Source organism: Barbus barbus (assembly GCF_936440315.1).
Source record: "Barbus barbus genome assembly, chromosome: 15".
Taxonomy (NCBI): Eukaryota; Metazoa; Chordata; class Actinopteri; order Cypriniformes; family Cyprinidae; genus Barbus; species Barbus barbus.
In genome coordinates this window covers 2,768,330-2,794,683 of record NC_136743.1, presented here as the reverse complement: position 1 = coordinate 2,794,683, position 26,354 = coordinate 2,768,330, and the positions used below count along the sequence as shown (strand labels likewise).

Sequence of the window (26,354 nt, the reverse complement as noted above, 5' to 3'; positions counted from 1 at the left end):
GGTAATAGACGTTTCCAAGCCAAACCAGCTAAAGGCTTTCAAAGGAAAAGAAAACAGACATTTATCAGCTGCCTGATTCCTGATCCTTAGCATGTCATGTAAATGCACATAAACGTCTTAACTTCTTATATTCTTTTTCTGTGTTCAACATAGTCAGAAATGTTTCTTTTCGCAGCAAATCAGCATGTTAGAATGATTTCTGAAGAATCATGTGACACTGAAGACTGAAGTAATGATGCTGAAAATACAGCTTTGATCACAGCAATCAATTACATTTTACAACAGAAAACAATCATTTTAGATCAGTATTTTAGATCAAATATATGCAACCTTGGTGAGCAAATATAAGTATTTAGCCACACTAAAAAGTATAAATGTCACAAAAATATTAAATTTTCAACAAAACATTTAATTAAAACTAAAACAGTAATTATTTTGTGGTTAGTGGATGATGTTGATAGTTACTGTGATTCTTTACACCTGTGTGAAGATGAGAAGGACTGACTTCATACATCCACTAAAACACCAGCTGATACAAACACACTGAGACTTCAGAAATGAAGAACAGCGAAGTTAATGTGGCTTACGTGTCCAAATACTGTAGTTAATCCTGTAGTTTGTGAAGTAAACAGAAACATAATAATGATGTAATCTCTGGACTGGATGTCGTTTTCTGAGGATTTCCTGCTATCATTACATCAGAAAGTCTGTCATCTGAACATCACGTGACTCCGCTGGAAGCCTTTCTCGGGGGTTCCAGTGAAGAGCACTTCATCCATTCATCGGCGGTCTTGGTTTACTTGTGTTCAGTAACTCACCATAGCGGCTTAGCGAGAAGAAGACAGGCTGCCGTGCAGATAAAGGCTTAGATCAACAGCTTTGTTTGACACAAAAGCACAAGAGAGGGTTTGACAGCTTCCACAGAATTGTGAAATTGTTTGAAGTTACACATTATAATGCTGGGTGTGTGTTTATCAGAAAAGAGAAAGCGAAACAAAAAAATGTGTTGTGGTCGGGTACAAAATGTTCCACTCTTTTTCTTTAGGACGAACAAAATGTGGGACTAAGGATTCAATGAAATTAAAGCTAAATGAGTCAAAAATTAAAAGGGTTTTCAAGCATCAAAACAATGTTACAGTGCAAAGTGTAAATGTAGTTTTTCCTGTACACGAGAATGTGTGCTGTATAATTGCTATTATTTTTTTCTGAGCAAAAATAACGACTACCATGCATTTTTGAAATGATGAACAGAAGACACCAAGATGTGACACTAAAACACTGAACATGAATTATAACACGAATAATCAACATGAATAATTGTCATTAAAATACTCTATTTGTGACCCTGGACCACAAAATTCATGTCAATTTTTCGAAATTGGGATTTATACATCACCTGAAAGCTGAATAAATAATCTTCCCATTGATGTATGGTTTGTTAGGATCAGACAATATTTGGCCAACTATTTGAAAATATGGAAACTGAGGGTGCAAAAACATTTGAGAAAAATTGCCTTTAAAGTTCTTTGCTATGCATATTACCAATCAAAATTGTTTTGATATATTTACGGTTAGAAATTTACAAAATATCTTCATGGAACATTTACTTAATATCCTAATGATTTTTGGCATAAAAGAAAAATCTATAATTTTGACCCATACAATGTATTGTTGGCTATTGCTACAAATATACCCCAGCGACTTAAGACTGGTTTTGTGGTCCAGGGTCACATTTAAGGGTCACTCTGCAGCCTCAAAAAATGAATTGTCATTTTGAATCTTTACCAATATTAGCCACTATCCATTATTACGTTTTAAATCATTTAAAATATAATAAAAATGTAGTATGATTATTTTCTTTTACATATTTTAATACGTACAGGTCAGAATAAGTGTTTTCATATTTACATACATATATGCTACGCTGAATGACAATGTAACATTATTTCACCCATTTATTTTTATTTCTTTTCACAAATGTTTTTTAGTAGACACTTTTCTTACACTTAATATGCTTTCTATTTATATAAAATCCCTTTTGTAAATTTAAATTAAAGCAGACATCAAAATGGGACTCCTTGCCTTTGACCCAAAACTGAAACAATTGTTTTGTAACAAACAATACGAGCAAATATTTGCTTACATTATTTAATTAAATCCACAGTGATTCATTACTAAACAATGGACGTATTTCTGTAGGTCAAAACCTAGGCCAAGCCAAGGTCTGTAATTTAACACAAGCTCAAGATATTTTGACGTTTTATTCTACAACAAAATATACATTAGTAAAACCCTCTTGCGTTTCATATGTCTCGACGTCTTCGAAATTTATGAATGACGTTTGGCTTATGATGAACACAATGTGTAAGAATCATAAACTTTCGATGGTCAGCCCAATGGAAAATCCTATGGATGACACTAAACTTCCAGGTTGGCCTACAAAAACACGTCATCCCCGCAGCGCTATATAAGTGTGTGGTAATGCGTTTCCTGACGCTAACGTCATTTTGGTCAAAACAGCCAGACCAATTAGCTTAAACATTCATGCTTTATGTTTACATCCACGAAACGCCAAAAAGTTCATGTTCACAAGTGACTCCTGTATTCCATAAACACACAGAACGATAATTTACTCACTCGCACATTTAAACGCAGTTGTCGCTCCCAAAATATTCCAGTGTGTACGTTGCTATTGTGATTGAGTATACAACCGTCACAAATAAATGGCATGTTATGACACCTAAATACACTGGCAAATATCTAGTATTTTGTAAATCACAGACATCAGCACGCTGACATTTCCAGTTAAAGGTGAGGCGTGTTATTTTTACAACAATGGACTAAAAACAATTACAACTAAAGCCTATTTTCAAAGGTAGCTATTTCTTCAACCGATGGTCGGCCAGGACAGATAAGATAAGATAATGCAGCTGTGTCAATTTTTTGAGTCACACTGTTCAGGTGAATCAACCCATAAATGATTCATGGTTTTCACTGCATGTTGAACTTGGAAAGAAGAAAATAGTCTAACATCAGATGTTAAATAAACTATCATTGCATCCTCTTAAATCTCTCAGCAAAGACATGCTTCACCGTTTAGCACTCTGTCCTTTCTCCAAGACACATAGGTGCTGAATCACGCAATGGGAATGTTACGAGAGTCAGATAACTCCAGACTTTGGACAGGTTGCAGAGTGAACGTGTGCCATGCTGCCGTACGGTCAGACATTTACTTTTGTGAAGGTCTTCCATCTGCTTTGCATTAGCTGACTCGAACGCTCTCTATGCTGAGAGCCGATGTGTTTCAGTGAGTCACTAACGGATCGCTGCAGAGGCTCACGTTCACCCTTCCTGGCAGACGGCGTCGTTGGTTAAAGGCCATGAGTTTCAAGGTATTTCACTTGGGAAGGACTTGATGCTTTTAAATGTAATGGCACACATTTCGCCTAAGCAAGTCCAAGGAGAACATGGAAAACATGCTGTTTTTCACAACTGTAAACCAAGTCAAGTACAAGTCACATAAAAACATCTCAAATATTCTCATCGCAATTCAATTTGTTTCTTAGAGCATGAACCACAACACATTTCACAGACAAGTTAGCCTGAATACTCCTAAGTCAACGGTGACGGGCCAGAAAAACTCAAGGTACGCATACCTGCATTAACACGCAGAAAGGTAACCGATGCACACAAGCAAACAGCAAGAGAGATTACATGCAGGCCTATTGATTTTGTTTGGTTGTTTATTTTAAAAATGAAGTCATTCGCAATCCTAATCCTTTAGCGTCATGCAGCATGTTTAAAACAGTTAGGAGCTGCAGGGCAAGCTAAGCGCCCAAAAAGTGTGACGGAAAGCGTTGCTTGGCCATTGACCTAAAAGGTACAGTTCGGTCTCCATTTCTTGAGGCAATGAATATAAGAAATTCAGCCAAAAGATGATAAAAGATGCATGTGGACTCACATCTGAATGTCTGCATTAGTTATATATTGAATAATAAATATCAACATCAATCAATAATATATGTGTGTGTGTGTGTGTGTGTGTGTGTGTGTATATATATATATACACACAGGTTGTTGTTTTTTTCATTGGTTTCTGAAGAATCATACTGAGTTTATTATTTTGCTTATAATAAAATCTACAAACTCTGTTGATTCAACACCCAGGTGGTCCAGAATTCAGTTTATGTTTACTCTGGTACGGTTTGCAATTGCTAAAGCAATCCATCTTAACTCACAGGAATAAACTGGCATGATGACAAAATTTTGATATTTAGAGTGAGTATTTAAAAAGGCAGATGCTATTTAGATTCCATACAAATAGTGGTAGATACCATTTGCACCAAGTACAGACAGCCTCTTGTTTACACCAAGTGCAAATAGTGACAGTGTAAACTAAGAAATATTCTATTTGTACTAATGGTAAAAAAAAAGAAGAGTAAAATGAATGTAATGCATTTCTCATAGATGCTTGTTCCTGCATGTAAAAAGTGAATAATTGAATAATAATTAAAAATATATTTTTACATTAATAAAATAAAGTATCTTAAATAAAAAAACAAAACCACTAAATATCTTGCATTATTAAAAACTAAATTAATTAAAAGCCAGTGATAGACAGACTGAGTGACAGAGTTAAGTGACTCTCTCTGAAGCTTGTCTGGCAGGACAAGTGTGAATTATATGGATTGTCCCACACTACAGGTGTCAAGCATGTGGTGTGCAGTAGGTGTTTAAAGCCCTGGTGTTCATTGTGCCCTGGTTTTGAGCATCCTCAGGCCCCGTCCAGCGAGAGAGGGGGAGATCCAAGACTCTGCCGCGACTGATTAGAGTCTACGGTAATCCGACCCATCCAGTGATCAGCGTGCTGGTAGAGGAGGAGTCTCACACACAGGGAGGGGAAAGACTGACAGGGACCAAAGGGAGTTCTCCATGCGCACACCCCTAAAAACATACACACGCAAACTCCTGCTCTCACACATCTCTTTACACACAGGCAGGGATCTTACGCACGAAGGACTTCTCATGAGAGGACACCAAACCAGGATCTGGACAGCCTGCAAGCTTCACATGGCACATGGTAAGTCTGGAAGTGCTGAAGGAACAAGCTTAGACGCTTTAAGTACCTTATAAACAGATCGCGGTGAGGTTTGTCTCAAAATTATATTTAATTTGGACTGACAGTAAGTCAGCAAATATACGGTTTTATGGAGTTATGGTGTAGATGAGAATGTTGAAACAATCGGACAAATCTGAAAATTTATTTCAAGAGCTTGTCACATTTAGTCTTAAATTTGGTTTCGGTCTACATTTGTCTAAACCTTACATGAGGGTAAAGATCTGGAACGAATTAAGAGCCTTAAAGGTTTACTAAAAATTTGTTGGCTTCACTTAACAGCTCTGTTGCAAAACCATAGTGAGCCGCTGTGCTGTCTACATAGGCATCTTAATTTAGAGGAACCTCATAAGGGATTGATTTGAAACGCTCTGTATTGGGACTAACTCTAGAAATAACGCTCTTCATGGGAGACTTCACTCACAATTGATTTTTTAAAAGTCTGCATGTTTACAAGCTAACAATATGATACTCTACCGAACTGGGTAAAATTTCCATCGGATTCAGTACTTTATTGATATGGGAGAAGCCTTAAATTGCTAGTTTTTGCACATCCACCTGCTTCCCCACTAAGGATTAAATAATGCTAATTTATGCTGCTGTTTTTAATCAAGTGCACAAAGTTCATTCTGTCAATTTGGATTGTGTGTTTCAGATCTGTAATCCTAAAAACGGACAGAAACCACCTGAACCCAAAGTACAGGCTCATTTCCAAACTGATTTACATTGCAAAGCCGCACTCAACTCGTCTCGGACTTGCGTAACCAACTATGACAAAGGATGAGGAAATTCCGAGCCCACCTCCAGAGTGGCCGGAAGAAATTTTAATGTAAACATATATCGGAAAAGCCTGGAGAAGTAGTCATCATGAGAAGGAATCTGTAGGACACTGGTAGAGTACTTAATAACCAACCCGCAGAAGGCTCTCGCCGTCGACTCATTACATGGATATACGGTGTGGTGCCTCCAAGAGGGATTTGCCCTCCCGTCCTGTTGCCTGAGGTCAACCCAACACAACGCCACCTTGATAAATCTGGCTTAGCTGGCCACTTGGTAAGGACACATCTTCTTTTGTCAGCATAAGCTGCTACTTACAGCCGGGGTGTTAAACACTGCAGATCGCCACAGATTCAGGAAGCGCCACTGTGCCAGAGTGCATAGATCATGATTAGTTAACAGGTTGTAACATTAACTGAATGAAGATGCTGAAGTTTTCCGCACTTGGGGAAGCCGTACCACCTCAGAGATTACCAAGACATCTGTATTTGTCTCTTGATAAGAAATCTCGATCTTATATTGTTTTATCAGATGCATAAGACAGAAAAGGAAAATCCCTATTTGGTGTTTTATACATTAGACTACAACAATGCCCCCTAGGAGAACCTTTGATTCCAGTCCTAGACCTTCAGGCCATCATACATCACTTACAGTCCATTTGAGTTCAACAAGCTTGACAAAGTCTTTTTTTTAACCCATACCTTTGCAAAGCGGATCTCTGTCGGGCCAGATATAGAGGTATTTATGGGTAGTTCGATGTAGACCAGGTTAGAGAAGTTTCCAAAGAGAATCTGTTGGTATTCAGGAACTCCCTTTGGGTTAATCTGCATTTACTCTTGTGACAAAATCTATTGCATCCCAAATATGCACTAGTAGAGATTCTTATTGAAGATATCATACATTTAGAAAGACTGATTTATGGCAGCTGACCCATAGAGATGACCTATTCATACTTGTCAATGGGATCTGGTGCATATTGAGGTGCCAAAGGCCTGGCAGGTTAAGCTTATATTCACTTGAGCCTTTCAACTCCCGTAACCTAGGATTCAATCTGGTTTAGTTTGCAAGCCTGATGAAGGTCTGCGCTGTAAAATCGATGCTTTCACTCACACTCTTTCCCCTCGACCTCAGAGGGAACTCTCGAAATCAGCTTGCAGGTGCAGCGTGATCCATTCGAAACGCGACCCTGAGCTTTGACACATTTCATTTTGATCCCCGTGCATTTTTCCAGATAGAAGATCTTGGATGGGTGCGTTTGTTTTCTCTGCCTGTCCTGCTCCGACATGCTCAGAGCAAGCTGCATTCAAGTGTGCCAGTCGCTAATCATCAGGACGTTTAAAATGCCATCACGCACAACAGCACCAGGGTTTTATTTGAGTGCGATCTGCTCTTCGGCACGCAGAACTGTCTGGATTGAGGCGAACTTCGGCATTGGCTTGCGAAAGCAAACATTCGTGGCATTCAATCCAGACCGTAAAATTCCACGATGCAACTGATTTACGGTTTACAGATTTGCCCATCCATTTGTAATATCTGATAACACAGCTGTTGCCAAACAAAAACAACAACTCTGGAAGTTCTAAATCATGCATACTTGATTAAAACAGTGTTGAATACATTACGGTTTTGCATGCATTAATCAGGATGGGATATGCAAAGGTCACGTCCTTTTCGGCTATTGATCACTGGAGCGACGCACATGTGCATGTCTCTCCATTGTGCATCTGGGCTTTTATTCCTGTCAGATGTTCCAGTCTTTCCCTACACGAGGTACATTTTTACTACCAGCCACAAAAAATAACAGGGGTGAAAGATGGCAGGAAATGCACTCGCAGCGTTCACACAGTGCGGGCGATATGACCGCTCTAACCTTGGGAAGCTCGGTTATATGATGATATCAAATTCCTGCCGCAGTAAATCCTCAGTGGACCCACAAATTAAACCTCAGAACTAAACTGTTGACTGGGCCCACTCGGAAACTCCATAGGACTGAATGCCTGTCAGTCACAAACTTCGGCATATGCCCTGTCTTTTGTGTTTGTTTAGTAAATAAAATTGGATATACTACATATATCTGTATGAAGATATTCACCCTCATGTCATTCCAACTTCCAATTTGGGGTCAACTTCCAATTTGGGGTCAACTTCCAATTTCTTAGATACAGAAAGATACAGAATAGGGCAGAATTACATAAAACTAGTGAAACACTGAGGACTTTGAATCAGATTTAAAAGAGATATTTGGCAAGCACATAGTACCCTTTTGTATCACAGAATATAATCAAATTCTATGCCATCAAAAGAGAGATAAAACACTTGAAAGGGAGCTGAAATGCTTTTAAATTACACTGCTTGTAAATGAAATTGGCACAAGGCCCAAAAATCAAATAAAAACAAGGTAAAATGTTGGACAGAAGAGGAGTACGGTTTATCCTTGTGTAGCAGATCCAACTCTGTCCATAAGAGACATCAAACTGAGGACAACAGGTCAGGTTCAAACCACCTCCATTTATTGGCTCTGGAAGAACATATGGGACATAATATCCGTTGACCTAACCTCCTCCCACATTATACACAATATTGACTGAGAAAAGTGAGAAGAAAACATGTGCATCTTGCCTCGCCAGAATCAATTTTCACGATCTGAGCATTACAAAAATTACTTATGTTTAGAATTATATACACTAAAGCACATACACAGATGCTACCATAAATATATTTAATAAGAAATAAAGAAATTAAAATGACTGGTTGAATATTCGTCTCTCAATTGCTATCTCTGCACATACCAATAATAATGACGTTTAAGAATAATGTTTGAAACAAATATTCCCTCATAACAGTCGTGCATATTCACATTATACTCTGTAGAACCACCAAACCAGTGCACAAGTTAGATGTAAAGCAATAGAATGTATTACAGAGTAAGAGAAGGTAACCTGACACTTAAATGTGACACTTCGTCAGAGGAATATCCATAGTTAACCTTTTTCCACATTATACACTGTGCACAGACGGCTCCATGTGTGTCCAGTAAAAGTCACAAGGTAACAATACACAAAATCGCACGTATATTTTACTAAGAACATATTCAGTTTAATATTTAATAAACTTAATAACATACTGATATTAACTGGGAAGAGTGAGAAAATGTGCATCTTGCATCATCAGTGTCTAATTTTGTGGTCTGAGCTAACGTAACTCCAGCCTCCTCCAAAGGCACCGATGAATGTGATAGGCAAATGCCACAAGCCAAATTCAAACCCACATCACCTGAATAAGTACCTTGGTGCAATGTTCTGAAGCATGTGCAATAATTAAGCAATTATTTTCCTGTTGAAGCATCTGTCAGGGTTGTGCAAAATGTATGAGTGTGAATTTAAACTGGCCAAAATGAACAGGAAATTGAATTTGACAGAGCAGGTTACTTTGGATATGAAACTAAGTCTCAGCTCTCAAATTTTGTAATTTTTAGAAATTCATACAATAAATACCATTTTGTGGCTTTTTAATTTGTCGTGACAGATAGCTCCTCAGTTCAAGCAGCACGTGAACCGATCATCTCTTCCTCTCTACTAGTTATAGCACAAAATAAACATGAATGAACATCAGAAGCTATCTTGTTTCAGCCGTGGAAAAATGTCAATACACACCGTTTTCCAAGTTCTAGTCCACTAACTTTATTCTACTCTCCTGTCTGGGGTGCGTTTCCCAAAAGCAACTATGGTCACAAGTTCCGTCGTTGCCAATAGAATTCAATGGAACTAACAACCATAGTTGGCTAACGATGGTTTTGGGAAACGCACCCCTGTTTTGTCGGACAAATGGTTATTATGACTGGTCCGATCGCCTGTCAATCAAACTCCTGGCGAAGGGTCAATTGGAATCACAAGAATCTACTAAATTGCAATTCTAATTATAAAACACGGATAATGCACTCTGTGAAATTAACTGTTCTTAAACCATAGAAGACAAACATTTTAACAGGTAGCAAACATCTACGGCCCATAAACCTTCAAATTGGAAGGATTTGTAAACCTTGACCTGATTTGAAATCGACACTCATTTAAACTCAAACTGCATTGTAAAAACAATTATTGCATTATAATTGAAAAGGCATTCTCCATTCTCCTGAATGGCGCACGATCATTACATTGTCAAAACGAAAGCATGTCGCAAACGCACAATGTTTCAGACTCTTCAGATACAGATATATGCATCGTTCAGCGTAACGTATCAAAGTGTTAGTTCCAGGGTTATGGTCCGATTTTATACTCGTCCGCAGGTTCAGTACGTGACAGCTGTTGTATTTCAGACATAGCATCCACACATGGACTGGCTGACCTCCAAATACACAAACTAAATGCTAAATGGTGTCTTTCACAGCTGTCGACTAACACTTCCAGTAAACATGCGATTTCTAAGAGCAGATGCTCAGGGCCTTTGTCAGTGTTTATAGCATATTTTGAAATTGAGCCCGAATGTGACATCATGTTTAGTTTATATGCAACATTTAGGGTCAGCAGATGATAGGACATATTGGCATAATAACTGATAACTTAGCATGCTAACTGCTCCTCTGTTTAAATACGCATTCAGAAATTAAATACACAGAGACTAGCAAACTGTTTAAACAATAGATGTTGAAATAGTTGATTATGCAGTCTAGTTATGTAACCACTGGCAGATTTGTAAGTGACCCGCTTCAACTGCTTCAAACATCTCATATACAGAAGCCCGTATAAAGTATTTGGACACTTTTAGACGTAATTAGTCAGATGTAAAAAATGTCTTAATGTCATTGATCATAACATATCAAATGCGGCAGGATCTTTTCTTGAAACCAAAACTTTCTTTTTTCATTTTCAAAGGCTCAGTGTGTTTGAATCAGATGGTGTTTTGGTGATTTGTAGGTGTAGAGAATCACATTCAATCTCAACATCATCAAGTAACCATAAACAAACCAAATACTCTTCCTTTTTAATACTACATGTGTGTTTTGTGCACCTTTCTTTACAGTAAATGACACACACTTTGACATTTTATCTAATGCAATGGCATTCAGACATCACGTCAAACACACTGAATCTAATGGGGTTGGCAGCTGAGATGTGACACGTTCGATTGAAGATTTTAATTCATTTATATTTGATTGAGATCTTTATATCAGACACGGCCAAGAATGAGCAGTCTAGAGATAAAGTCGTACTCAGAATTGTTAAATATAGATGAGCTACTAATACCAAAACTTGAATTAGCCCACAAAGAACCTTTAAATAAACTTCAGCCTAGCACACATAAAAAAAGAAAGAAAAAAGAAACCCTTTTTCATTCAATAAATATTGCTAATAAATTTCACAAGTAATTATAAAGAAATGATAAGTAGGACTTTGAATTAAACATTACATTTTGAAGTAGATAAACGATACGAATTATATCAACAACAACAAAAAAAGTTAAATATGCGCTAAAAATATATTTTGAAATGATTTTCACTCAGAAATTGCTGGTAAATTTCACAAATAATTACAAAAAAGGTAAGTAACACATTGACTTTGTAAAATTTTGAAGTAGAAAAAAACGTAATCTTTGTTTACGACATATACAGTATATATTTTTTTACAATGTATAACATAAATCAAAATAAATATATAATGAATATAAACATTTAAAAAATATATAATGATATATTAAAAAATATATATATTATTATTATATAAAATACATTTTTATGTTTTTATGCATTATATTGTTTATTTGTCACTGGTTAGGCTTTTAGTATGAACCTAAAAATATAACAACCAAAAAAAAACAACAACATTCAAAACAGTATAAAGTAACAAAATAAAAAAATATTAAACAACGCTATAAAGTCTCTCAGAGTAAATCCAAACTCATTAAGTGTACTGTCTACAGAGTCTGTGTGTGTCTGTGTGAGAGAATCCAACGGATGAGGCGACAGTGAGATTAGCCTGGCCGGCTGCTTCCACACCCCGCGAGCCAATCCCAGGTGTTAGCCCACGTGACGCTAGATAAAGCAGGCCGCATTAGTGCTAATCCCAGCCTGATCTTTGGAGTGCGTTCCTGCCCCCCTTCTGCCACCCAGCCGCCACCTATCTGCCCTGTGATGGACCCGAGCGGTGCGAGGCCTTCACTCAAACGCCTGAAGTGACCAAAGCATAACGCGCCTGTGCTTTTCAATGAAGAGCGTAAAGTAGGTGTCACGCTTCATCAGAATTTATCGTGTATTAAGTGGCTTCACCTTTCACCCCACAGTTTATGGCTCTGACACGGAGTTCTTGAACTGAAATGTTTAGCTGATGTGTTTTATGGAGCCTGGAGCCTGATTATTTGATATATGCGAGTGACAGGACTGAAAATTAGAAATTTTGATTACTGTAAAATTAATCACAGGGTTCTTACAGTCATGTCAAATGTAAGGTAATTGGAAAGGCCTGGACAAGTCTGATAAAAAAAAAAAATAATAATATTGGAGTATGCTCTAAAATAAAATACCGTTTCAGAATTTCAAACTTCAAAATGTATATTATTTCAAAGTGTTACTTGCTGTTTCTTTATAACTGTTGGTGAAATTTATTAACAATTTCTGAATTATGAAATTGGGGGTGGTGATGGCACAGTGGATAAGCCACATGCCTTTGGTGTGAGAGACCCGGGTTCGAATCCACTGTGAGACACCAATGTGTCCCTGAGCAAGACACTTAACCCCTAGTTGCTCCAGAGGCGTGCGACCTCTGACATATATAGCAATTGTAAGTCGCTTTGGATAAAAGCGTCAGCTAAATGAATAGATGTAAATTAAATTGTTTATACACCAAATTATTTCCGGTAAATCAGATCTGACTATAATTTTAAACAAAGTGAAAAAATTTAAATCTCCCCAGCTTACAAAACAAGTTCTAAGAAAGTTTTGTTAACATTCCCATTAAGTTATAAAAACATGTTCTCTGAACATTCAAAACGCATAGTTTTTTAAATTTAAGTTTTAAAAACGTTTGTTTTCTTATTTATACAAACATTAGCAAAAACATTAAGGGAACGTTCCATTTTGAAAATATTTTGGAAGCGTATTATTTGAATGTTTTCAGAACAACTTTCAGAAACTAGTTAGTAGTAATTAACACAACGCTACATTAGATGCTCATCCAAATTAAAACGTTTCCACGAAAAAAAAGCATTCCATAAATGATGTTTAAGTTAAACATTTTGTGAATGTTATTAAAGTCTTTAAACAAACATTCTATTATTGTTACTGGCAGAATGTTTGTTCATAACTTTGAGAAAACAACTAGATCAAAAATAACAGTGGAAAAGTGATGGAAATTCAAAAGATGTTGCCAAATATTTTGTAGATAGCGAGAATTCAAGTTTCAGTACATTTACTGGAAATTAAGCATGAGTGACAAACTAGCAGTTTCCTGAGTTCTGGAAAGTTTCTCACTTGAATTCGAACAGGGAAAACATGAGAACCTTTCCTGATAGAAACTTGCTCAGGAAACAGGTAGTTTGTCACACTATATGTTTTCTAATCATTTGCAATTGCCAGTAGAAACCTTTAGACACACATGCAGTCATATAAATTACAGCTGGGTGTGTTAAAGTTGACAACAGCAAATGTGAGTCTATAGGTGGGCGGTACGAGCAAAACCTCATATCACAGCATGCATGATATCATATGACGCTAACAATATAAATCACAACATTGCTTTTGGCGGTAACACTACACATAATGGTTTATGTATTAAATAACCATCTGGCAGGCTATTTCTGTATAATACAGTGAATTAAATATATCACCGTTTTATTTTGGTTTGTGTCCATGCAGTTCCAAAATATCAGATTATTTACAACAAATTAACAAAATAAAGTCTGATATTATTGCAAAACAGCTTCACATTGTGAAAAGATTTAGTTTAAAACAAGAGTCAACTTATTTAATGGACAGCTCTGAATCTAAATTCTGATTGGATGAGCCAAAGTTGAATTCTATACTTATGCATTAAGTTGTCTGACATTACATTATGGATCAAAGGTATGGGGTCTAGCGGTGTGCAAAATATATCATATGCGATAATATCGCAATGACTCAATTGTTAACAGTTACTTGCTGCCACCTAATGAAGGTTTTAATTTCACATTCAACGTATCTTTTATTATTTAAATAATTAAAATTATCAGTATTCAACATTTTGTGTTTAATATATCAAAACATTATTTATGCATTTGTAATTGCAGGTTAAATGCATTCATGTCTTGCATTAGGGCAGTCAGGGCAGTCGTGGCCTAATGGATAGAGAGTTGGACTTGTAACCCAAAGGTCGTGGGTTCGAGTCTCAGGTCCGGCAGGGATTGTAGGTGGGGGGAGTGAATAACCAGCGCTCTCTCCACCCTCAATACCACGACTGAGGTGAGACCCTTGAGCAAGGCATCGAACCCCCAACTGCTCCCCGGGTGTGTTCACTACTGTGTGTACACTTGGATGGGTTAAATGCAGAGCACACATTTCACTGCTGGTTATACTCTGTATAATTGTGTATGTGACAAATAAAAACAAATTATAATTATTAAATAGTGTGTAAATATATCTAAATGCCACTTCAGACGCAGCTTCTGTGTTGATTTCATTTGCTTGGTAACAGCCTAAATGTCTTCTAATTCACTGATTAAATGTAAGAATTTGACCCAAAAGATAATGGACACTTTTAGAAAAAATGGCTTTATAAAGGTAAAATTGCCCATAAAATGTAAAAATAATTTCAAACTTTTTGGAAAAGTTTAATTACAATCAGTGTAAACTGACCACCACAGAATATGAAGAATATCAAAAACTTTAGGAGTCAGCTGTCCTTAAGGTACCAGCACAATAACACACTCAACAAAATATCGTCTTATTATTGTTATCGATAAAATCCCATATCGAGATATTATTTTTTGTCAATATCGCACACCCCTAATGGGGTCAGAAAGATTTTTTTTTTTAAAGAAATGAATACATTTATTCAACAAGAATGCATTACATTTTTTTTTTAATGACAGTAATGATTTTTATAATGTTACAAAATATTTCTTTTTCAAATAAATACTGTTCTTTTGAACTTTCTATTCATCAAAGAATCATGAAAAATAAAATGCATCACGGTTTCCACAAAAAATATGAAGCAGCACAACTGTTTTCAACATTGATAATAATCAGACATATTTCTTGAGCAGCAAATCAGCATATTATTATGATTTCTGAAGGATCATGTGACACTGAAGACTAGAGTAATCATGCTGAAAATTCAGCTTTATGTCACTGTAATTAATTAAATTTTACAATATATTCACATATAAAAGTTATTTAAGTTCTAATAATATTTCATTGTATTTTTCAGCTTCTTTTCTAGTATGTACCTCTTCCTATATGATAGGAAGCGTTTTGCAATGCACATTAATATCCCTTATGCAACAAATCATGAGGCTGACAGGACAGACATCAATATCAGCTGTGATCTCCAAATGACAAATGTTTGTTTTTTCTGGAATTGTATTCTGTCATACTGTAATCAATCTGATTATATCTGAGCACTGCGATGACATAATTGATCAGATTACACAGACACGCGCTTCTCAGAAACTGTAAAGTGTGGCCTGTCAGCATGTGAATTCTTGTTAAAAGTGTCTGTCTTCGCCAGCTACAGATAAGATGTGAAGTTCCTGATGTTGTGATAGATGAAAAGAAACAGACATTAATCTCTTCCAGGGAAAAAGTTCATTTTGTTTTCATACCAAAAAAAACAACCTCAACCCCTTCTGACAGGCCTTTTGAATGCATTTCCCACTGAATCCTAACAGGGTTTGATAGTCTTTAGCAGCACCTGATTGGACTAATAAATAGTATTTCTACTTACTTTCTATCTTTTCCATGCTTAATTCAACGTATCACTTGCTGTTTCTTTGTAAATATTTATGACATGAGTGAAAATAGTTTTAAAGTACATCCTACACCATCATGTACACAGAGAATGCTGCTTATTTGATGGTTTATTCATAAAGCATACATTAACTAAAATATGTTGCATGCAGTCTCTGAAATAAGGATTATATTACATCACTAATGTTTTACAATCAGTCAGATCACAGCTGTTTAAAATAGATGATGAGGTAACGCTTAATATACAACAATGACATCATAACATAATTCATCAGACATACTGCAGTTAACGTCAGACTCAATAATCAGCATGAAGCATGTCTCAAATTTAATTGTGCATTGCGTTCATAATGGTCTGTGTAAATAAAGTTAATTAGCAGAACACCACTGATGGTAACGATTCGCCTCAACAGGCCAATTCATCAAACGGCCATCTCTGAAAACTCTAATTGCTGTTTGATTATTTGTACGGCAAATTAAGAGCGATTAAAGCAGAAAGGCGAATAACCGTTAGCGGTAATACATGCCGTATGAATCTCAAGACAGTTTATTGGTACAGAAGTGTTCTGTAACACATTTTGCTGCCCGGATTACCCTGGATTTCAAAATACACAAATCTCATGAAACCAAACAAGAACGTATGCAGGTCATAATTCATCCATTTGACATTTTGATTGAAGCCTATTTAGAGGACCATAAAGATTTTTTTATAGCACTGACAGTGTTTTCATGAGAGTTTGGGAAGAAATAGGACATGTTTTCATGACATTCATTTAAATAATGATTATCTATTCATTATCATCTGTTGGATGTTTGGAGCGTTTAGAAGTGCCAGATCTATATTTGGTCAAGTGAAGAAAGTGACGAGAGTGATAATGTTATTTCCAAAATACACAGCGAACAAGATAAAGAGACCAGAACACAACCAAAATGACTAAATGCTTTCCAACAGCATGAGAAGTTCGTCGAGACACTGAATTCCAGACTTATTCAAATCAAAGGCATTCATTTTGCTATTAAAAACAATAATAGCTTGTGTTTACTCTTATTTAGACAGACATTGAGCTCTTTCTTTAAATAGATAGGCATGTCTATTTCATCAAAATTTAAAAAAAATTTTTTACCATTACTTGAAACTTATTTTGAGATATTAAGATTTTTGGCATTGTGACATTATTTCTGATAAATAATCACATTCTCCCACCAAACTGTTATTGGATATCCCGATGTTTTACTATTATAACTACTTGTTATTTTTAATGATGATTCTCAATAGATTCCCATGCTGTTAAAAAAAATTAAATAAAAATAATAATAATTATAATATTATATATATACACATATACACACACACACATTTAAATATAAATTTTTATATAAATAAAAATATACAATACGTAGAATTATATATTTTTAATTTTATTTTTTCAAATAAATAAAAAATAAAAATTACCAAAGAATTAAAAAAAAAATACTGCATCCAGCATTACAATATGAAAAATTGAATTTTGAACTATAAAATATGGGGGAAATGCATTTAGCCTAAAGTTCACAATGAAAAACTGCCCTAAAAATAATCTTTATCTTATTCATTTTATGCATTTTTTTCAGGGTGCGTATGAACCAGACATGAACCACTCCTCTTTAAAAAAATAAATAAAAATAAAATAAAAATCTATTAATTGGGACATTTTGAGCCATGGCAATTTACCTGAATTCAAACTAACCTCAGAAAACCCTTTAACTCTTTAGACCAGGGCCATCATGGAGTGATGTGGGCCAAAGGTAACTTGCATTATTCCAGACTAAATACAAGAAAATCTACATTTAATGATAAAGAGAAATTCACTTATGTCTACATTTCAATGCAAAATATACAACAAATAATGTTAAACCACAAAGTTAAATTGGCAGAGCAAATCACAGGTCATCATGGACCGACATTTGCATGCAAGCACTGGTTTGAGCATCTCTACTTTAGACCAACATGAACTGGCAGCCCGACCCAGTAAGACCACCATACATAGAGTCAGTCTGGCAAAACACTTCCAGCATATACTGTCTGGATTTGTCCTTAAATGTTACCCATCTGCTATTTCCTCATCTGTGGAAGAGTTTTCCACCTTCTTCTCCTACTCTGGAGAAAACCTACCAAGTGATAGCAATGAAAACAAAGACTTCAGAACGCTCAACTGCAAAAACAACACAACATTGGAAAGAGATTCCTCAACAGTGAAAGAATGCAGTCTTTTGAGAGGATGAAAGAAAAATATGTGTGTACATGCAGGCATAGATATATGCTCCATAGACCTGTGTTTAGCTGAACAAACAAAAGACAACAGATAGATTTGGCAGGGAACGTTATACCAGTAGGCCCACATAGAAGGTTTGAAGAAAGCACTTTATAGACTTCCCGAAAACTGGAACGCCCATCAGCTACACCACCCATAACGTATTTGGTTATTAAATATTTTGGTCGTAACTATAGTAAAATTCCCTTTTCACCATACACTCTTAAAAATAATGTGTTTCCTCAACCTTTCAGTTTTTCTAATAGAGGAGAAGATTTAAAAAATTTAAAGAAACTTTTGTGGAATGGAAAGATTCCAGGTTCTTCATGGTACTATAAACGCCAATAAAATCCTCTATTTTTAAGAAAATGCAACACAATAAATCTAGATTCATCTCAACCCATCTAGGTAATTTCAACAACTAATGGAGGTCTGTTTACCATCATAAATCTGCTCGCATTGAATGGATCATCTCTGCAAACAAAGATTCCCCCTCAGGAAAAGTAGCACTAATTGTTTGGACTTGCTTGCATACAATAATGTCGGGTCCCCACCCAGGAGGATGTTATGACACACCTTCATGATGATGAGGACTCAATTGAGGAGAAAAGATCATGACCTTAAAGAACGAACCCTATTCTATTCATCCTGCACAAATGATAATAACTAATGTATCAACACAGACAGCAGGTTGTATTTTAGTATACTTAAGGCTTATTTTTTAAAAACACATTGTATGCCAAGTATGCTGCTGAAAGCAATGTACAACACACTAAATGTTTAGTCCCTAGTGCATACTTAAGTCTTAAAATACTAGTTCACTCCCCCCAAAAATGAGCATTTTGTTATCATTAACTGTCATCTTTTTGTCATTATTAAGTGGATTAGGATTTATACTGGCAAGTTCTTGAAAGAAAAATGAAAAAGAATATAAATAGTCCTTAAGATGCAAAACACAGTCTGTTTTAGTGTCACATGACTGATAGTGATGCAACTTATTAAAACAACAAAGCAAAAGAGATTTGAGCATTATTGCTTGACTTAAATTTAGGCATGTGCGATATTACAAATTCTGGCTGATTTTTTACAGTTCTAAATAAAAATATTATTATTGGAGTATGTTTTATAAGACATTCATGCTTCAAAATTTCACGTTTAATCAGTTTGTTATTTCTCTGTAATTTAGAAATTTGCAAGCTTTTTCCGAATTAAAATAGTCTATGTACGGATAAATATTAAATATATTTATTTTAAAATATAAATATATCTAAATCAAAATTAGAACACTGAAATCAAATAGTAAATAGTAAAGTGACTTTAGACATCACAACATTATAATGTACAGTTAATGAAAATATTTAATTGATATTAAAATTAGATTTGCTAACTTTAAATGCATATATGCTGCAAAGTGAAGGAAAATGAGCATATGCTATTAAACATCCAACTCAGACCCATAAAAATAGACTTATCCTGTTAAATTTCAGTGTGTTCCTCACATAAGTTATCTTATGACTACAGCACACAAGTGATATGTGTATGGCGGGCCACATTTTATACTGCTTTTTGCCCTTTTTAGCCATATAAATCATCCACTTTTGTTGCATGGAAAAGCTTGGATATTCTACCTTAAAAGACAGAATGACAAGATGACAAACTGTCAATTTTTTGCAAACTATTCATTTAAGACCATGCATTTTTCCACTATTCCTCAGGTATGTTTTTACAGTTCACTGAAAGCTTTCAATAAATTGTCAGAAAGAAACATATTTCAAAAGACTGCTAAAAATCTCAGCAAGCTTAACCAAACATCGACGAGTTGTCTAATGGGTATGTTTTGACATGTGTTTTTCAGAGTTTCAATGCTCCACGCTGCTCTAAGATGAGGGTATGGAAAGAGGTCACCCTCGCCTTCATCCTGTTTGGTGCCTCGTTTTTCCTCCTGCTTATGAAAACCACGTCACCTGTTGGGTCTTCATACCCAAAGGCCTTCGGGATTTCCTCAGACCCTTCCTCAAAGCCACTGGCCACAGCACTTGAACCGCCACCATCATCCTCATCTTCACTCTCATCAAGCTCAGCGAGGAAGCCAGCGCCGCGCCGAGCGGTCAGAGCCACCGAGGGCATGGGCTCTTTTCTCTCAGAATGTAAGAGAAACCTTTTTTTGGTTTTCCTTAGTGACAGTGCCAGCACGGATTAGGTCGCGTTGACGCAGACATGATGGAAGGATTTAATATGTCATTCTACAGTCGCCGTCATGTTTATACTTCAAGCCTCTGCAGCCAGTCACATAACTCCTCATTTAACATTCGGTTCACAGTTACCACACAAGCAGCGTCTGTCAGCTCACCTGATATTTAAGACAAGACCGCCCAGGTGAACAGAGTAGAACATTTAGCTAGTAGATATAATTCAAGTTCAAACAAGCTTTATTGTCATTCTGCAATATGTGGAGACATACAAGGGAATGAAATGTTGTGCCTCACAGGAGGTACATATAGACAGACATATAAATATAAAAGAAAAGAAATGTATACATATATAACCTTTATACATTTACTAGTGCTGTCAAACGATTAATCGCATCCAAAAAAAAGTTTTTGTTTACATAATGTGTGTATATGTCTATATAAATACACGCACATGCATGTATATATTTAAGAAAAATATGTTTTTCTGATCTAATAAATTGAATCAGGTGTTTTTGATTAGAAAAAAACACAAAATGTGCACTATTAGGTACTGCATGGCCAGGGTTGGAGTAGCAAAAGGTCATGCAAAAATGCTCTAAAGCCATCTTAAAGATGGACATAATCCTGCTTTACAACTCTGATCATTACAACGGTTTAAAGTGAGCGACTGAATCCTTAACAGAATGTGCAGGTTAAGCCCTAGAGTTTGACAAATGCATTTACTTCCATCAAAATGCATTAGGTATGTTTACATTCACAAATTTTTGCAATTGCATTTAATTGCACAGCCTTAATCTAGACAGAATTAAATAAAGACACATGGAAATATGAAGCTGAATTTTCCCACTTTTCAGATATGTCTCCAGAAAACAAGATTTAAGCAATTTCACGTGTCGCCTTTAGAGTTTCAAACTGTGCTTGCCAAGACGTAAAGTCTCAATCAAAGTCACATATCTCAAGACCAAGTCATATTGAACATTTCAAATTTTTAACTACAACGCCCAAACATACTGCCTATCCACATTAATTTTACAGTTCTAGAGACCACAGTGAAGGTAGACACCATAAAAATCTAATTAGACACAGATGAAAATGAAAGAAAAATACAAAAATATAAAATCCAGGGCTCAATGATATAATTTTTTTTTTTTCTGGACAGCAGTTAACACTATAAATTCAAAACCACACTTTTGCTGGAAAACAATGATATATGATGCTTTAACACATTCTTACGGAATGCTTTCAAGTTATATTTAACCACATGTGCAGCCAGCTAGATTTACAACATTACCTTTGTGGCCAATCAGCAGAATTAAAACAATGCAGAATACAATGAGTTTGCAAGACATGAAAATGGGTATTATAACACTGACTCAAAACGCGTAAAAGTCCAATGACCCTGTAGAATGAACTGCACGTCTAAACCCAACTTTAGCCTTGTTTTCATTTGTGTCAAATTAAATATGCTTTCCACCCATTTTCTTACTGTATTTCAACAATTGTTTTATTTGTGTCTACTTTTACTTCTAAGGAAAACATTTAATACAAAATTGATACTTAAAGCAAACATTAAGGTCTGAAACACTTACAAGTATGTGAATGCATAGATGTCAGACTAACGTAATGCAAGTGAGTGTTCCCACAAGAATTACTATACAAGCACAGTCCATTCAGATCAACTACCATCACGGCAGAGAAATACTTTGAAGAAAATCCTAATGAGAAAATCGGTTGCGCTTCAGATCCAGAAGATTTTTAGCATTTGAGTTGCTTTTTGTTTTGAGTAAAATAAGACCTCAGACAAGAACTTAATTCAATTTATTTTCTTTAAAAAACAAGTAATTTGCAAGTACAAAAAAAATATTCTTGTCATATTCTTGACAAGCAACTGCTGTAATTCTTACACAGCAACTTGTACGATCCAGAGTGGCTTCAAAATTCACATCTGAAGCCTGATTGTGCATAATTTATGTTGTAGAACAAATTGCTAAAGTAACATTAACAACGGACCTTATTTCTACTCATAAATCCATAACCAAAACCACAGAAACTCTGGAGGGAACCCATGCTAAATTAGCCTGGCTTTGGTTTATTGACATTCAATCGCCCTTTGAGAACTGAGGTTTGTTACCGGCACAGTAACACAAACACACGTTAAGTATGTTTAATGGTACATTAGTACAACTTTTGGAAAGCATACATATTTGCATACTTGTGTAAAGTATGTTTCTGGCCTAAGAACTCAGTTAAGTCTCCTGAATTATGAAGGAGCAACCTCTAAGCATTAACTTTCTCCTCTGGTGTTTTTTTCCTCTAGTCTCGTACCTCTTCCAAAGCTTCACTGAGGGCGAGCTGAAGAAGGTGATCGCGACCCTGGTGGACCGGCAGGAGAGGAGGATCAGAACTGAAACAGGACGGAGAACCAAACGAGCACGGAAGGGCCCGAAGCCGTGCTCTCTACATGAGATCGAGCTCACGGTGAGCGAGCTCGGCCTCGGGTACGAGAGCGACGAGACGGTGCGTTTCAGGTACTGCAGTGGAAAGTGCATCCACGAACGACGCAACTATGACTTTGTAATGGAGCACATGCAGTTAAATAATGGCTCCAGTGAGAAAGGCCGGCGAGGACGGGACAACGGAAAAAAAGACAAGGCGCGCTACACCCCGTGTTGTCGCCCTACGAAGTTTGAGAAGAAAATGTCTTTCTTTGACAACAAGGACAGGTTCTACACCATCCAGAACGTCTCTGCGAGAGCGTGCGGTTGCGTATGACATTCCACTAACAGCGGAAACTACAGGGAGAATGTCTATACATTACGACATTTCAACATTCCGTGGTAACCATAGGAACTTTGGAAAGGGTAACCATGTGACACGCAGAAACCATGGAACTATTCGAGAACGTTGGGCAAATTGCAATTCTGAAAAAGATGCTGAGAGGGACCCACAATGCCACCATGGAAAGAGTGAAAGCTACAGAAAAGTGATACGCAAAACACAAAAGACAAGGCCTGAATTGTCTAAAGCCTTGGCAACTATGGGATAAAGTTTTGTTTCTGCCTTTTCAGTGGTTACTGGCACTTTGGAATAGCACAGGGCACTGGACTTTAACCAAAGGTGGATCGCTGGTTTATTTCAATGGGACCAAAAGCTGGCGGGAAACTTTCCACTGGAAACTTCTGCAGAAAATACAGATATAGTAGTATTTAACCGAAGATATAAATGTATATATATATATTAATGGTAGAGGGCTACAGCGACAACTGTATGCTGCTCGCTTTTGTTACGAATCTGAATACTGAAGTATGAAGTTCAACGCAGCTGTGACAACTACCTCATTTCTTTCTTCGTTTCTTTTTTGTTTGTTTTCTTAGAAGAATGTACATGCAATGAGTCTTGTTCTACCGCACCCACTTCCTGGGATTACACTAGTCAGAAATATGAATCAGAGGTATACATGTAGAGAAATGCTTCTCGACCAAAAGTCTCCTAGGATGGATATTACCTAAAACAACACTGTCACTTGAAACGTATATGTACACTACATCAAGCCCCTGAATTTGACCTTAAAGCCTTGCCAAAGCATGTCTGATCAAATCCAAACTTCTCCTGTCCTTGAAACTATTTATACCCATATATTTACGTTTCAGATAGGAACAGGCAATCCAATTCCAAAGGCCAATAGGGAAAAATATAGCTTAAAAAGTTTTCCCAAAGGTGTCGTCCCTCAAAGATCTTAAAGTTCAGCTTTCTCATGGTCACGTTCATGTTTACATTCTTTTAGACAATGATATTTGAGATACATTGTCTGGAAAGCAATTCCAGGTTTAGTCCTTCTCAACAGCAAATATATTATCCTTGAACACATTTATGGACAAGTAATTGTAACCTTTATATATGCAGATGGAACATTTTACTGTTAGAAATAAAGGTTCTTTGTAGCACTTCACATTAAACAAAGATCTGTCCTCATAAGAACCATTTTCTGCTGTACAAGTTCATCAAAAATTCATAAAATTCTTGATTATTTAGATCAAAGTATTGGTTTTGGGGTTCTAAAGCAATAGTAAATTGGGTTAAATCTCACAAAAACTGTCAAGAAGATGGGTAATTTCATTTTAGAATCAAATGAAAGGCATGAAAATATATACTTCACAAAGAAAATGTAAAGTTTTTAATTTTTTTAATTTTGACATTGTTCATGGCAATTCATTGCACTCATTCTCACTACAGTAATGCAAAAAAAGAAAATTAATGAAAAAATTAATATTTAAATTGTAAACTTTGTACAGGCAATAATTTATATTGATTTAAAAATTTATAAATAATGTACTGAAGTATATACATATATTGCAGATATGTGACCTGGACAAATTTTCCCATATGCAATTTTCTAAAGCCAAACAGGTATTTAAATTTTGTGCATTTTGAATGGTTTTCCTATGACATCAGGCTGTAAAACCCTTTGAACCTTTATTTTTAAGAGTGCACATGAATTACAGAGCATGCAATCTGTCATAAACGCAATTAAGCGATCATTGTATGTGGGAAGATGAACTGCTGAAGAGACTAATGGTGGAGTTGTAAGCAGTTCTAAGATGTTCAGACGTACAGGATTAAGCGTTAAGTTTAGCCTTGGCCTTTCAGAAACATGCTGTAAAAGTGAAGCCAGTCTTTTTACTGCTACATTCCAGTTCCTGTATATATTACACCGTATTTCACGTAAGTCAGAAACACAAAAGGACAGATCTGGTTTATACACAAAGCGTGCTGAACAATCTGATATTGCTGGATTTGGTCTGAATCAAATGAGCCACAATCTCCAAATTGGTTCATAGATTATTATGATAATCTACAACTACGTTTCTTATATTCGTTCTTCATTCTTTGCTGTTTTTTCTCACTGAAAAAGACTGTGGTCTAATTGAATAACTCTGATGTAATTAAGGACAAAACTACAAATGAGAATCACGCCAGGATCCGTCAAGCCCTAAACACGTCTTTCCTTCAAAGCTAATGGAATTACTGTAAAAACAAGGCAACAGCTAATGAAGCATGCAGTCGTTTTACTCGGATCAATTGCATTTCAATTCAGGTGGAAAATTGTTGTCGTTTATGTAGTTGAATTGTAAATTAATATGCAATGTACCTTCAGAATGAAAATGGGACTACCTTGATCTTGCCACACACCGTCAAACCCAGTGCAAGGAATTACTCAAGTTTAAACAATCAGTACATCCTGCCCTGTAGAAATATCAGCAGTAGACAAGACAACATGTCTTCAATTTGTTTTTAGAAATTTAGGGCACCCTGCCAATGGTGGAACCCTAGTAAGCGATTAAACCGTGTCTAAGCTTGCTAACTGGATACAGAAGGTGATCGCTCGCTTTCGATAAGGCAGTGCCAGTGTGGTCTGTGCAAATAAAATTATTATTTTACATCACTTGCTCACCAATAGATCCACTGTAGTGAATGGGTGCTATCCGAATGAGTCTGAATATTCTGGATATTATTATATCCAATATTAATAAAAACAATATGATGGATTATTTAGCCAGAAGCAACAGTTTAAAGTTAAAAGTGTCTTAATGATGGATTTGTTTCTTACAAACACGCAGCTTTTGGCTTCACAAGACTTTAATAGATAACTGGAGTGGTGTGGATTATTGTGATGTTTTTATTGGACTGTCATTCTGACGGCACCCATTCACTCCAGTTGGTGAGAAAGTGATGTAATGCTACATTTGTCCAAATCTGATGAAGAAACAAACCCATCTACATCTCGGATGGACTGAGGGTTAGTCAATTTTCAGCAAATGTACATTTTTGAGTGAACTACTCCTTTAAACGAGATGTCACCTAGCATGTAAAAGTTTTTGTCCCCCTCTGAAAAAGCTAATGCAAATAAGACAATGGGTTCAGTGACTCTACTTCTGTCCATTTATATTGGAGTGGAGTGCTTTAGCGTCTGTATTTGTGTGTACAAATGAGTTGAAAGTACTGCGGCAGTATTACAGGAATGCAAATGTATGTGTGTGTGTGTG

At 36.2% G+C, this 26,354-nt stretch overlaps 1 protein-coding gene across 1 annotated transcript; it reads left to right on the top strand.

Annotated features, from left to right (window-relative positions):
• The first annotated feature begins 4,952 nt into the window (after window positions 1–4,952).
• LOC306881047 (uncharacterized protein) lies at window positions 4,953–24,549 on the top strand. Its single transcript, XM_079434934.1, has 4 exons — window positions 4,953–5,080; window positions 5,772–6,169; window positions 19,974–20,265; window positions 22,628–24,549. Exons 3-4 carry the CDS (start codon window positions 20,001–20,003, stop codon window positions 23,080–23,082), a joined length of 720 nt encoding a protein of 239 aa, XP_079291060.1. The 5' UTR covers window positions 4,953–5,080; window positions 5,772–6,169; window positions 19,974–20,000; the 3' UTR covers window positions 23,083–24,549.
• The last annotated feature ends 1,805 nt before the right edge of the window (window positions 24,550–26,354 follow it).

Bases quoted from the DNA above. Each gene is read 5' to 3' on its own strand.
- LOC306881047 (XM_079434934.1), top strand. From the start codon at position 20,001: ATGAGGGTATGGAAAGAGGTCACCCTCGCCTTCATCCTGTTTGGTGCC. The intron at 20,266-22,627 runs GTAAGAGAAACC...TTTTTCCTCTAG, and splicing joins GGGCTCTTTTCTCTCAGAAT to TCTCGTACCTCTTCCAAAGC.